The sequence below is a fragment of the Chlorocebus sabaeus genome, chromosome 9, assembly GCF_047675955.1.
Source record: "Chlorocebus sabaeus isolate Y175 chromosome 9, mChlSab1.0.hap1, whole genome shotgun sequence".
Classification (NCBI taxonomy): Eukaryota; Metazoa; Chordata; class Mammalia; order Primates; family Cercopithecidae; genus Chlorocebus; species Chlorocebus sabaeus.
In genome coordinates, this window is record NC_132912.1 from 54266829 (window position 1) to 54280611 (window position 13783).

At 38.3% G+C, this 13783-nt stretch overlaps 1 protein-coding gene across 2 annotated transcripts in view; it reads left to right on the forward strand.

The window, feature by feature from the left end:
* WAPL (WAPL cohesin release factor) overlaps positions 1–13783 on the forward strand; it is an 85632-nt gene that overhangs the window by 12339 nt on the left and 59510 nt on the right. The window contains exons 3-4 of one of the 2 annotated variants that reach the window (XM_007962716.3): positions 9434–10459; positions 12864–12964. In XM_007962716.3, the coding sequence (XP_007960907.2) occupies positions 9434–10459; positions 12864–12964 (1127 nt within the window). Of the gene's footprint in view, positions 1–9433; positions 10460–12845; positions 12965–13783 lie in introns of both variants that reach the window. The other variant, XM_007962715.3, reaches the window with a different exon arrangement.

The following is a 13783-nucleotide window of genomic DNA, read 5'->3' on the forward strand; positions in this document are numbered from 1 at the left end:
GTGTGTGAGTATGTTTTTTCCCCCTCCTTTAGTAGGCCCCATTACCTGGAACCTGGACAGAATACAGAATATTGGATAGGGTTATTAGAATTGTCCTCAATAGACATTCTGTCAGTCAGCATGTGGAATGAAGAGAGAGAAGCAAGGGAATTTAGGATATTATTGCCCAGAGAGTGATTGAGAAGATTAGACTGTGGAATTTAAAATGCTGAGTGCCTGGACAGGGCTAATGAATAGGAGAAAGGGGAGAAAAAGGTTAGTATACTGAGAATCTGCTTAAGTAAAAATGAAAAATGGGAGTACTGGCACAAGCAAGTTGGATGGTTGGTAGGTTATGATAAAAAAAAAAAGTGGGCTATCTGATTTTAATGTTTAAGAAGTAAAGCATTTTAGGATGTACAGCAAGCTTCTGGATGAAAGTGGTGGCTGAGATGGAATGCAGGAGATTGTTGATGATGAGATAGTTTAAGGAACTGGGAAGTCAGAGGGTTGGAATTTGGTGGAATTCAGTGTGATAGCAAAATTGGGATGGAGTAGATTATAAATATGGTGTAAAATCCTTAAATACATGAACAGTGAATAAGAGGTTGAATAAGAGGTTGTTAGATGACAGGTATTAGGAAGATTGGAGGGTAACTAGCACAAGCCTCAAAAGAAGGGGCTTTAGTTTATTTATTTATTTATTTTTTGAGGCTGAGTCTCGTTGTTGCCCAGGCTGGAGTGCAGTGGTGCAATCTTGGCTCACTGCAACCTCTGCCTCTTGGGTTCAAATGATTCTCCTGCCTCATCCTTCCGAGTAGCTGGGATTACAGGCGCCTGTCACCACACCTGCCTAATTCATGTATTTTTAGTAGAGACCGAGTTTCACTAGTTTGGTTAGGGTGGTCTTGAACTCCTGACCTCAGGTGATCCACCCGCCTCGGCCTCCCAAAGTGCTGGGATTACAGGTGTGAGCCACCGTACCCGGCCACTACTTGTTTTTTTTTCTTAAATCTTTCCTTATTTTTGTTGTCTTTTTATTATTATTATTATTTGTTTAGTCTTACACAGGAAAATCAAAGAAGCCAAGAAGGGGCTTTTATATAACAGGGTGGAGGAGTAATCATTTTATAAAGAGACTCTGGAGAGTCAGCATATCAGTGTCCCCAAACTATCCTGCCCTGAAATAGCAGGGAGGGCTGCAGGAGAAGAGGCACCCTTAGTCAAGTGTAGGGCAAGGAAGTGGTAGAAAGGATGAACCCCAGGTATCCTTTTAATTTTTTTTTTAGAAGCAAGGTCTTTCTCTGTTGCCCAGTCTGGAGTGCAGTGGTGTGATCATTGCTCACTGCAACCTTAAACTCCTGGGCTTAAGCGATCCTACTGCCTCCACTTCCTGAGTAGCTAGGACTATAGGAACGTGCCACCACGCCCGGCTGCTTTTCAATATTTTTTTTTGTAGAGACAGTCTTACTCTGTTATCTAGGCTGGTCTCTGACTCCTGGATGCAAGTGATCCCCCTGCTTTGCTCCCCCCAAGTGCTGGGATTATAGGCGTGAGCCACCACACGTGGCCAATATTGACATTTTAAAATATAACATGCAGTTTAGGTGTCATAGAGATTTTCTTTAACTTTTTCAAGTTGTAAAATAAAACATACAGAAAACCACACAAAAGAGGTCTAGCTTAATTATTAGAAGAGGAACACTCCTGTAACCATTACCTAGGTTAAGAAATAGAATTGTGCCAGCCACTCTAGAAGCTCTTCCATGCCTCACCCTCAAAGTTTTTTTTTTTTTTTTTTTTTTTTTTTTTGGAGACAGGGTCTCACTCTGTCGCCCAGGCTGGAGTGCAGTAATGCAATCATATTTCTCTGCAGCCTCAATCTTCTGGGCACAGGTAATCCTGCCTCAACCTCCTGAGAAGCTGGGACCACAGATGTGCACCATCACAGTCAGCTAATTTTTTTGATTTTAGTAGAGACGAGGTCTCGAACTCCTGAGCTCAAGCAGTCCTCACACCTTGGCCTCCCAAAGTGTTGGGATTCCTGTCGTGAACCACTGCTTCTGGCCCATAATTATTTTCTTGCTTGCAAATACCATAATTACCTGCTGTTCGTTCTCTTTTTAAAAATTTTTCTTTAATAATTTTTCTTTCTTACAAGTTCCCATTATGCCCCAGAAACTGTTCACTTTTGTATGTTTTTAAAAATACAAGAACATGCTCTTTAATAGCTAGAATATAGTGTTCCTTGTTCTTTTTGAAATTGTATTTCTATCCTACTTCCCCTTCAGAATTTTATCCTAATGATTATGGTATTTATGTTTAGTCTTTTAGTGGTCATCTTTTTCATAATTCTTGGTACAAAATATGTATATGCATTTAAATTCAAATTATTTATTTATTTATTTTTCTTTTTTTGAGACGGAGTCTCACTCTGTCGCCCAGGCTCGAGTGCAGTGGCGTGATCTCGGCTCACTGCAAGCTCCGCCTCCCGGGTTCATGCCATTCTCCTGCCTCAGCCTCCTGGGTAGCTGGGACCACAGGCGCCCACCACCACACCTGGCTAATTTTTTTGTATTTTTAATAGAGACAGGGTTTCACCGTGTTTGCTAGGACGGTCTTGATCTCCTGACCTCGTGATCCACCCGCCTCAGCCTCCCAAAATGGGAGAGGATTACAGGCATGAGCCACCACACCTGGCCTAAATTCAAATTTTTAAGAGCTGCAGTCGGGCCTGGTGGCTCATGCCTGTAATCCTAGCACTTTGGGAGGCTGAGGTAGGCAGATCACTTGAGGTAAGGAGTTTGAGACCAGCCTCGTCAACATGTTGAAACCCCGTCTCTGCTAAAAATAAAAAAATTAGCTGGGAATGGTGACTTGCGCCTGTAGTCCCAGCTACTCAGGAGGTTGAGACAGGAGAATCACTTGAACGTGGGAGGTGGAGACTGTGCCACTGCCTCATTGACAGAGCAAGACTCTGTCTCCAAAAAAAAAAAAAAAAAAAAAAAAAAGTTGGACGCTGTGGCTGAAGCTTGTAATCACAGTACTTTGGGAGGCTGAGATGGGAGGATCACCCAAGTCTAGGAGTTTGAGACCAGCCTTGGCAACATAGGGAGACCCTGTCTCTACAAAAAAAACCAAAAAACAAAAAACAAAAACTCCACAGCTTTTAGGAATTTTATGTGACTGTAATGCTGTAAACTGTTTTAAAAATGATTCTGTACTACATCATGATCACAGTTACCAGTGGTTACTTTTTTTTTTAATCAAATGCTCTCTCTCTGTTAGCAGAATATTTGATCAAACTTAAATGCTGTAATTTATCAAACTTGAATGCTGTATATATTAAAGATAAAATTTACTGGAAATGTATCTTTTTAAGAGATGAGTGGGCTTTTTTCAGTTAGTTTATATATATATGAATGAGTGTTATTGCTAAAGTATATAAAGGTTTTGGACAAAAAAGTTTTTTGGCATCAATTTTATTCCTATTTTTTGTTGTTTGTTGTTGTTGAGATGGAGCCTCGCTGTGTTGCTCAGGCTGGAGTGTGTGGCTACTCACAGGTGTGATCATAACACAGCAGCCTCAAATGAACTGCTGGCCGCAGTATCCTGGGTAGCTCTAGGTGGGACTACAAGCACGTACTACTATGTCCCTATTATTTCTATTTCAAATTTTTTTTTGTTTTTGAGGGTGAGTCTCGCTGTGTTGCCCGGGCTCACTGCAACCTCTGCCTCCCAGGTTCAAGCGATTCTCCTGCCTCAGCCTCCCAAGTAGCTTGGACTACAGATAGGTGCTACCACACCCGGCTAATTTTTTGTATTTTTTAGTAGAGATGGGGCTTCACCGTGTTAGCCGAGATGGTCTTGATCTCCTGACCTTGTGATCGCCCGCCTCTGCTTCCCAAAATGCTGGGATTACAGGCGTGAGCCCCCGCACCTGGCATCCTATTTCAATTTTTTAATATGTGTAAATGTTGAGAAGCCATATATTCATAAAATAAAGATAAGAATGGTAAGAATTTTGTTATAGCAGATTCTATTATTTGAATTCTTGCATGCCACAAAGCATGTGGTAATCATAGAAATTCATTGTAATAATGAATCAGTTTGTTAGGTCTTTTCAATTCTGTGAAATGCAATTAATTTCGGAAACTACCTGACATGAAAAGGATTTGTTACCCACACATGAAAGTTTTACTTAACTATGAAGTACAGAAACCAACAGTCTATCACGTTATCAACAATCTATCACATTATTTCTTTATAGTTCATGTCAAGAGTTGGAGAAATATACCGTATAAGATTAGGGATAGGTGAGCGATACACTGTTATTAATACTTGTAATGTGGGAGAAGAGTGATTGGTTAATGCCAGGTGGGTTGGCAAATCAGTTTTTGGAACAGTATACACCTGGAGGTTGGGGATTTAGAAGTGAATTTCCTTAAAACGCCATTGTACCTATATTTGGAAAGCCCTTGTATAGGCTTTCCACAGGCTGTGTTAGTGGGAGTTAAGGGAAAGTTGCAATAACCTGGACTGTTCTGTGTGGTGGGCCAAGCTGAGTAGTACTTTTGAAATTGTTTTTAGTGTTTTATCTTTAAAATTGCATGTAAATTTTGTATTTTATAGGTATGCCTTATAAAATATAAAATGTTTTGGATTACCAATTGTAACGCTTTACCGTTTTTTTGTTTTTTGTTTTTCCCCAAGACGGAGTCTCACTTTGTTGCTCAGGCTGGAATGCAGTGGCGGATCTTGGCTCACTGCAACCTCTGCCTCCTGAGTTGAAGTGATTCAACCAGCCTCAGCCTCCTGAGTAGCTGGGATTGTGCAGCACCACTCATGGCTAATTTTTGTATTTTTAGTAGACACGAGGTTTCAGCATGTTGGCCAGGCTGGTCTCAAACTACTGACCTCAAGTGATCCGCCCGCCTTGGCCTCCCAAAGTGCTGGGATTACAGGTGTGAGCCACAGCGCCTGGCCTTAACTGTTTTAAAAAATAATTTTTATCTTTCAAATCTTTGAGTAAAGATTTGCTCACTTAGGAAGATGTGCCGTGTTTTTCCTGTGGCCTTTCAGGTGCCTCTGGTGATCAGCCACATGACCATATTAACAGTGAAAAGTGAATTCCCTTCCACTGAACCAGTGCTGTTAACAGTCTGTTACACAGTCTTTAGTAGGCACAGCATGCGTGTCTATATTTGTGTTCTTAAAAACACACACAAATGGGAGCATATATGCATATATATATTTAGTGTATTATGCCTTTAAAAACACTTAATCTTTTAAGATGTTTATTGTAGCATAAGGCAGATCTATAAATATTAATAAGATTATAATTAAACTTATAATCTTATTTTAATTATAATCTGATATAGATTATTATAGATTTATTTATACATTGTTGCAATCTTACTGATATTTATAGATCTGCCTTGGTTTTTTTAAAGCAGTTTCATAGTTTTCCATTGTAGTTTCCATAGTACTATAACTGGTTTTAGTTTCCATTGTAGTTTCCATAGTACTATAACTATAGTTTCCATAGTACTATAACTGGTGTCTTACAGATAGTTTGGCTGTTTCTAGTGTTTTGCTATTACACATAGTGCTACACAATATTATTATATACACATAAATGCTACACAGTATTACACATGTATATTAATATATTAATATATTAGTATAATACACATGTATAATTACATTAATATATTAATACATGTGTAGTGTATTAATACATGTGTATTATATACATATAAATGCTATACAGTATTACACATAAATGCCACTTCAGTTTTCTCTGGAACGACCATTCATTGTTATTTGCTTTAACCTTGCTGATATGTTTTGTGCACATACAAGCAATACAGGCAGTTCCATATATCTTTGTGTACATGTGTGCCTGTGTATTTTAAGCCACAAAATTAAAATCCACAAAATGATAATTTACTGCTGTTTTGTACCTTACACTTTCTCATGTAATATCTGAGGGATAATACCATATCAGTTTTCTTTTTGGCCCTCTCCCTACCCTTTGAAAAAATACTGTTGCATGTTGTCAGTTTCTGTATGTGCTATAAATTACACACGAATATGTCTTTGACCATTATGTCCCATGTCTGAATATAAGGGTAGGAGATATTTCTTAAGTGGCATTGAAAGGGCTTATATTTATTTATCTTTGAGATGGAGTCTCGCTCTGTTGTCCAGGCTGGAGTGCACTGGCGTGATCTCGGCTCACGACAACCTCTGCCTCCCAGGTTCAAGCAATTCTCATGCCTTCGGAATTACTGCGTGAGCCACCACGCCCAGCCCCTGCCCTACTTTTATTTTTAAAACAGTTTATGGCTGGGCTCGGTTTCTCATGCCTGTAATCCTAGCAGTTTGGGAGGCTGAGGTGGGTGGATTGTCTGAGGTCAGGAGTTTGAGACCAGCCTGGCCCATGTGGTGAAACCCCGTCTCTACTGAAAATACAAAAATTAGCTGGGCATGGTGGAGGGTGCCTGTAATCCCAGCTACTTGGGAGACTGAGGCAGCTTGAACCTGGGAGGTAGAGGTTGCAGTGAGCAGAGATCGTGCCACTGCACTCCAGCCTGGGAGACAGAGTGAGACTCCGCTGCAAAACAAACAAACAAAAAACCCAAAAACACACAAAAATACCTTTTATTTGCACATGGTTCAATATGGTGTTGGTTAACAACTTCCCTCCTAGCACATTTCCTTAGCGACCTTAGTTTTCTCTGGAACAACCATTCATTGTTATTTGTTTTAACCTTTCTGATATGTTTTGTGTATATACGAGCAATACAGGCAGTTCCGCATATCTGTATGTACATGTGTGCCTGCTTTTTTTAATCCACAAAATTAAAATCCACAAAATGATGATTTGCTGCTGTTTTGTACCTTACTCTTTCTCATGTAATATCTTGGGGATAATACCATATCAGTTTTCTTTTTGGCCCTCCCCCACCCTTTGAGAAAATACTGTTGCATGTTGTCAATTTCTGTATGTGCTATACATTACTTAGCCAATTCCTTATTAATGTCAGACTTTCAAGTTGCTTCCAATTTTTTTTAATAAGTTGCCTTATTTTTCAGAGAGTAAATACCACTTAATAGCCATGTAATCAACAACTAGTAATGTAAGCCCATTGTTCTTTATCTGTGGAATGAGATAGAGGTTCACATTTTGTTATCTGAAATCGTTGGGGCCAGCCAGATGTGTCTTAGAATTTAGAATTATTTTGGATCTTGGAAAGTTTATATTAACTCCTCTATCAGGATCTGAGGTGGTGTTCTCTATTCAAATGTAGTGTTTCTTCAGAGGAGAAAATACCTTCCCTAAGTAGGGTAAATACTATAAACAGCCTCCCTTTGGTTGGGGTCGGGTTTTGCTTCCAAGTGTGTTGTGAGAAAACTTTTTACTTTTTAGAGCTTTTTGGATGTTGGAATTGTGGGAAAAGGATTATGAATATGGCAGTAGTACCTACCTGATGGTTGCTTTGAGATAAATTAATGGGAAGTATTTAGAATAGTACCAGGCGTATACTGAGGGCTTATATAAATATAGTTCAGCTTTGTTTTGAGTTTTGTGAGTGAAATTGAGTATCCTTCATAAGTTATCTAATTCATTATATATATTTTAATGAATTGCTTCTTTGTGTTCCTAGCTTCTGATTTATTTATTTTTGAGGCAGAGTCTTGCCTTGTTGCCCAGGCTGGAGTGCAGTGGTTCTATCTCAGCTCGCTGGAACCTCCTCTGCTTCCTGGGTTCAAACAATTCTTGTGCCTCAGCCTCCCAAGTAGCTAGGACTTGGGAGTGGGTGGCAGGTGCCACCACGCCTAGCTATTTTTTTTTTTGTCTTTTTAGTGGAGACAGGGTTTCGCCATGTTGGCCACGCTGATCTCGAACTTCTGGTCTCAAGTGATCTGCCCACCTCGGCCTCCCAAAGAGCCAGGATTACAGGCCTGAGCCATTGTGCCTGGCCCCTAGCTCTATTTTGTACTGGGACATTGGATTTACTGATATGTAAGGATTCTTAGTATATTAAGGAGTTTACCTTTTGTGTTTCCCTAGCAACTCATGATAAGCATTTTTCATGTGTGTATTCTTGATGTCATTATAATTACGTTGGTGACAGCTGCTCAAATTTTTTTTTTGAGACAGTCTTGCTTGTCACCCAGGTTGGAATGCAATCTATAGTGGCCTGATTATGGCACACTGCAGCCTTGACCTCCTACTCGGTAATTCTCCCACCTCAGCCTCCTGAGTGGCTGGGACTAGGCATGCCTCACCACGCCAGGCTAATTTTTGATTTTTTTGAAGAGACAGGGTTTCGCTAAATTTTCCAGGCTGGTCTGGAACTCCTGCGCTCAAGTGATCTTCCTGCCTCAGCCTCCAACAGTGCTGAGATTTACTGGCATGAGCCACTGTGCTCGGCTCTGAAGCTGCAGTGAGCCGTGATCACACCACTGTATTCCAGTGTGGGTAACAGAGTGAGATCCTGTCTTGAGGGGAGGAAAACCTATTGGGTAGCATTAAACATTTTATAGTGAATCTGTCCATGTAAAGCATCCCTCTCACCTGTATTTGATGATACTAATTGAGATTTGTAAATAGATTTTCTTAAATATAGATATATTTTGTAGAAGTAATTTTATTGTTTGTCATAGAGTATACTTTTTGCCAGTGTTTTTCTACAAGTGTTGAGGGAATTAATAATAATACCAGTTGGAATCATATTTGTATCTCATTTGGAAAGGTTATAAAAATGTTCTGATAGTAAAAATTGAAGGCAACAAAAATGAATTCTCCACATATAAGATGAATAGGCAGGCCAAGGATTTGTTACTGGCTGATACGCATAAATAGCCACTATTAGCCATTTAACTAACACACCAGAACTACTGCTAAAAATTCCTTGAGGTTATATGGCTTTTAGGATTAGAAGAAAGAACAGAAATAGCTAGAGAAACCTGATCCTATGGGCAGGCTTCTAGATAGAACTAGCATACCTTATGGGCAGCCCTATCCCAAATAAATGAAAACATTGGTAGAAGGTTTTTCGGTTGGTTTAGATTTTACTGAATAATTTTTAATTTAAGCATCTTTATTTGAAAAGCCCTTAATACGCCTAAGAAGGTTTGACTGAGTCATTTGCATGTCATTCTGAATGGATTCTGTTGCTTAACCCTGCTCAAAATTCTTGTGAGTTGATAATTTTAAGGGACTTGATTGCCTGAGGAAAGGTCCATAGAAGACATGAGAGCTATATACTGAAAAGATAGGAGAGAAAATGTCTGATATGTAAACGTTAATTTCTTCACAACCTAAAATTGTTTGCAGTTCTTTTGAGATTGATCATATACTATTGATTAACCGCATGTCTGTTGTTTATTAACTTTTATATTGATACCACTCATGTTTTTATCCTTTGACTTATTTTTACAGATAAAGTGGAGAATTTTCATGAAGAACGTGAGAAGAATAGTCACCATATTCACAAAAATGCTGACGACAGTACTAAGAAACCCAATGCAGAAACTACAGTGGCTTCTGAAATCAAGGAAACAAACGATACTTGGAACTCCCAGTTTGGGAAGAGGCCAGAATCACCATCAGAAATATCCCCAATCAAGGGATCTGTAAGAACTGGTTTGTATGAATGGGATAATGATTTTGAAGATATCAGATCAGAAGACTGTATTTTAAGTTTGGATAGTGATCCCCTTTTGGAGATGAAGGATGACGATTTTAAAAATCGATTGGAAAATCTGAATGAAGCCATTGAGGAAGATATTGTACAAAGTGTTCTTAGGCCAACCAACTGTAGGACGTACTGTAGGGCCAATAAAGCGAAATCCTCCCAAGGAGCGTCAAATTTTGATAAGCTGATGGATGGCACCAGTCAGGCCTTAGCCAAAGCAAACAGTGAATCGAGTAAAGATGGCCTGAATCAGGCAAAGAAAGGCGGTGTAAGTTGTGGGACCAGTTTTAGAGGGACAGTTGGACGGACTAGAGATTACACTGTTTTACATCCATCTTGCTTGTCAGTTTGTAATGTTACCATACAGGATACTATGGAACGCAGCATGGATGAGTTCACTGCATCCACTCCTGCAGATTTGGGAGAAGCTGGTCGTCTCAGAAAAAAGGCAGACATTGCAACTTCTAAGACCACTACTAGATTTCGACCTAGTAATACTAAATCCAAAAAGGATGTTAAACTTGAATTTTTTGGTTTTGAAGATCATGAGACAGGAGGTGATGAAGGGGGTTCTGGAAGTTCTAATTACAAAATTAAGTATTTTGGCTTTGATGATCTCAGTGAAAGCGAAGATGATGAAGATGATGACTGTCAAGTGGAAAGAAAGACAAGCAAAAAAAGAACTAAAACAGCTCCATCACCCTCCTTGCAGCCTCCCCCAGAAAGCAATGATAATTCCCAGGACAGTCAGTCTGGTACTAACAATGCAGGTAAGAATTTAAAAAAAATATATAGTAAGTACAGTAGTCCCCCCCTTACCTGCAGTTTCACTTTCTATGGTTTCAGTTACCCAAGGTCAACCACATTTCTGAAAAGAGGTGAGTACAGTATGATAAGATAAAGACCCCATTCACATAACTTTTATTAAGCGTATTGTTATTCTGTTTTATTCTTAGTCATTACTAATCTCTTACTGTGCTTGATTTATAAATTAAACTTTATCATAGGTATGTATATGCAAAAACATAGTATATACAGGTTTTGGTGTACTATCCATGGTTTCAGGCATCCACTAGGAACTGGCATGTATCCCCTATTGATGGCGGGGGGACTACTTTAAATGTGTTTTTCAGGCTTAAATCAACACCTGCATAGTTTCTTCCTAGATATTCAATTTTAACTTGTTATATTTATTAAAAGTACCTATTTAGAACTATCTAAAGGTACAGCATTTTAAGTGTTAATGATCAGGTCCCAAGTTTTAAGGAACCAATTTGTAGATTGGAGAGTCTTCATACTTTGAGTGTTAATTTAAGCTTTAGCACTTGAGAATTTTAAAGCATGTATGTATATGGGGCAGGGACACCAAACATCGTGATGTTTCCACTTGACTAATGCAAATGCAGTGAAGACATAGATTAGATTTTGGACCTTTGGAACTATACTGATAACAAATGGTTATAATGAGGGAAATACCAGAAGATTAGAATTAAAAAACTCTTTGTGGTTGGCTGAAAACTAATAAACATTCAAAACACTCTCAAACCATCTTAAGTTGGTTCAATAAAATTGAAAAGTACCAGGTAACTATGCATTCACTCTTAACTGTGGAAATTTAATTTGTGTGGAGATTGTAGACCCGATAATGACTAAAGGTCCTCAAGGAGTTCAGTCTCAACTGTGAGAGACAAACAAATGAAGTAGGTTAGCTCTGCTATAATTAAGTCATTACCTGACAAGGGCTTTGTGAGGTGGATTGACTGTCTAGTGAGGAAGAATTTATGAAAGCTTCTGGGATACATGGTTTCTTAACCAAATATAGTTTTTCTGGATTGCTTTACATATTAAATAAAGCTTTTTTCCTGGTAGGGCCACAGAAGTGTCATTATGGTAAATTAGAATTACAATAGTATTTTAAAATACAGATTCTCTTATAGAGTATAAGTCATTCTTGAGATTACCTATCATTTTGCTTTATTTGGCCTAAAAATAGTTTTGCTTAATTTATTCTTCAAAACTAGACATACACAGGAGTACCCCTAGGGGCTCACCCCTACCTCCCCCGAAAAAAAAGAAGAAAGAAATACATCCAGTGTCGTCTTTGAATCTTTTCTGGAGAATGGAAGTTTGCCGCAGCCGTAATTACTATAGTCACTTAAGATCTGGCTGGGCAGAACAGCTAGGCATTTGCTTCCTCAGTAGAATGATAAATACTACTGTACAGTACCAGTGCCCTTGTCCTGCTGCAGTTTACTTATAAGCTTTTATTCTAATCTGGATAGCAAGTTATCCCCTGCAATTGAAAATCTGTGACTGAAATTTACATCTTGGGTAATAAAACTTTTAAAGATTTAAAATGTGAAATTAGACTCCCTTTGAGAAACTTGAAGTAGATGCTAAATAACATTTGACAATTAGAGGCCATTTGGTTGATCTACCCAAAGTTGAAATTTGAGTCTTCATACCATATGTGAAACAGCAAAAAATTTTAAGCATTGGGATACAGAAAAGTCTTCCTATTTTTCCTATTTTGTTTAGCTTAGAAAAAGATACCTATTTTTAACCAGTTGGGAAATAAACTGATTTTTTGGTTAGTTGTGTTTGAAGACCGACAAATCATTAAACTTTGTTGTATTAGGTCATTTTAAATCTCTTGCCAAGGATAACTGTCCTCCTTTTCTGGTGTTTTAAATGTGGCTTTTGTAGTTGCCAGCAGGCATTCTTTGAAGGCCAACGTGATTTAGTGGATTTAAAGTTCTGAAAAATGTTACAGGTAGATACCGCATGGTGTTTTGTATATGTATAAACTATACCATTCCAGTGGCAGTATCCATAGATATCCAGCAGTTATGTGACCTCTCGGAAGTAAGAAAATTATTTGGGAAAAGATTTGGTTTTTCCATTTAACATAAAATAAGACTAGAACACATGCACAGCAACCAGGTTTATGATTTCTCTCTCGGGAGGGGCAAGCAGGAAGGGAGAATGGCAGAATGAAACTTCTTATTCTAGGGAGTATTTTGTCAGCTCTGTGGTGCTCTGATTCCTTTATTCTTTTCTTCCCATTTTCATTGATTCATATATATAATCTTGATAGGTTTTCTGGTAGGTAATTTGAAATATTAGTAAGCTAGATAGTTTTGATTACTATTTCAGAAAACTTGGATTTTACAGAGGACTTGCCTGGTGTGCCTGAAAGTGTGAAGAAACCCATAAATAAACAAGGAGATAAATCAAAGGAAAATACCAGAAAGATTTTTAGTGGCCCCAAACGGGTAAGTAAAGCACTATCAGTGATTTTTATTATTTATTTGTTACTGGAGGGCTCAACTCTTTATTCTTTATTTGAAAGTTACTAATAAACATAGCAACTGTCTTTCAAAGGATATATGTAAGTCCTTTTTTCAGATGTAACCATTTTTTAAAAATTGTAAAATATACATATTTTTTGAACCATTCTCAAGTGTATAAATCAGTGGCATTACTTTCACAGTGTTACGTAACCATCACAATTATCTATACCCAAAACCTTTTTATCATATCCAACAAAAACTCTGTACCCATTAACCAATAACTTCCTCCCCAACCCCATGCCTAGTCATTAGTATTCCACTCTGCTCTAGGAATGTGCTTTATCTAAGTATCTTATATAAATAGAATCACACAATATTCATCATAAACCAGATACAAAAGGACAAACATTGTATGAATCTGGTTTATTTCGCTAAGCCTGATTTGTCTAAGGTACATCTGTCTTTTACTGTATGTCAAAATTTCATTCCTTTTTATGGCTGAGTAAAATTCCATTGTATGTGAGATATATATGTGTGTGTATATGTATATAAGAATAATATTCCATTGTGTGTGAGACAAACATACCACCACCACACCCCCACACCTTCCACGTTTTGTTTATCCATTCGTCTGTCGATGGACACTTGGATTGTTTTTACCTTTTGGCTACTGTGAATAATGCTGCTGTGAAGGGTGGCACACAGCTATATTTGTTTGCGTTTCTGCTTTCAGTACTTTTGGATATATACCTAGGAGTGGATTTCCTGGGTCAATATGGTAGGCCTGTAACTTTCTGAGGA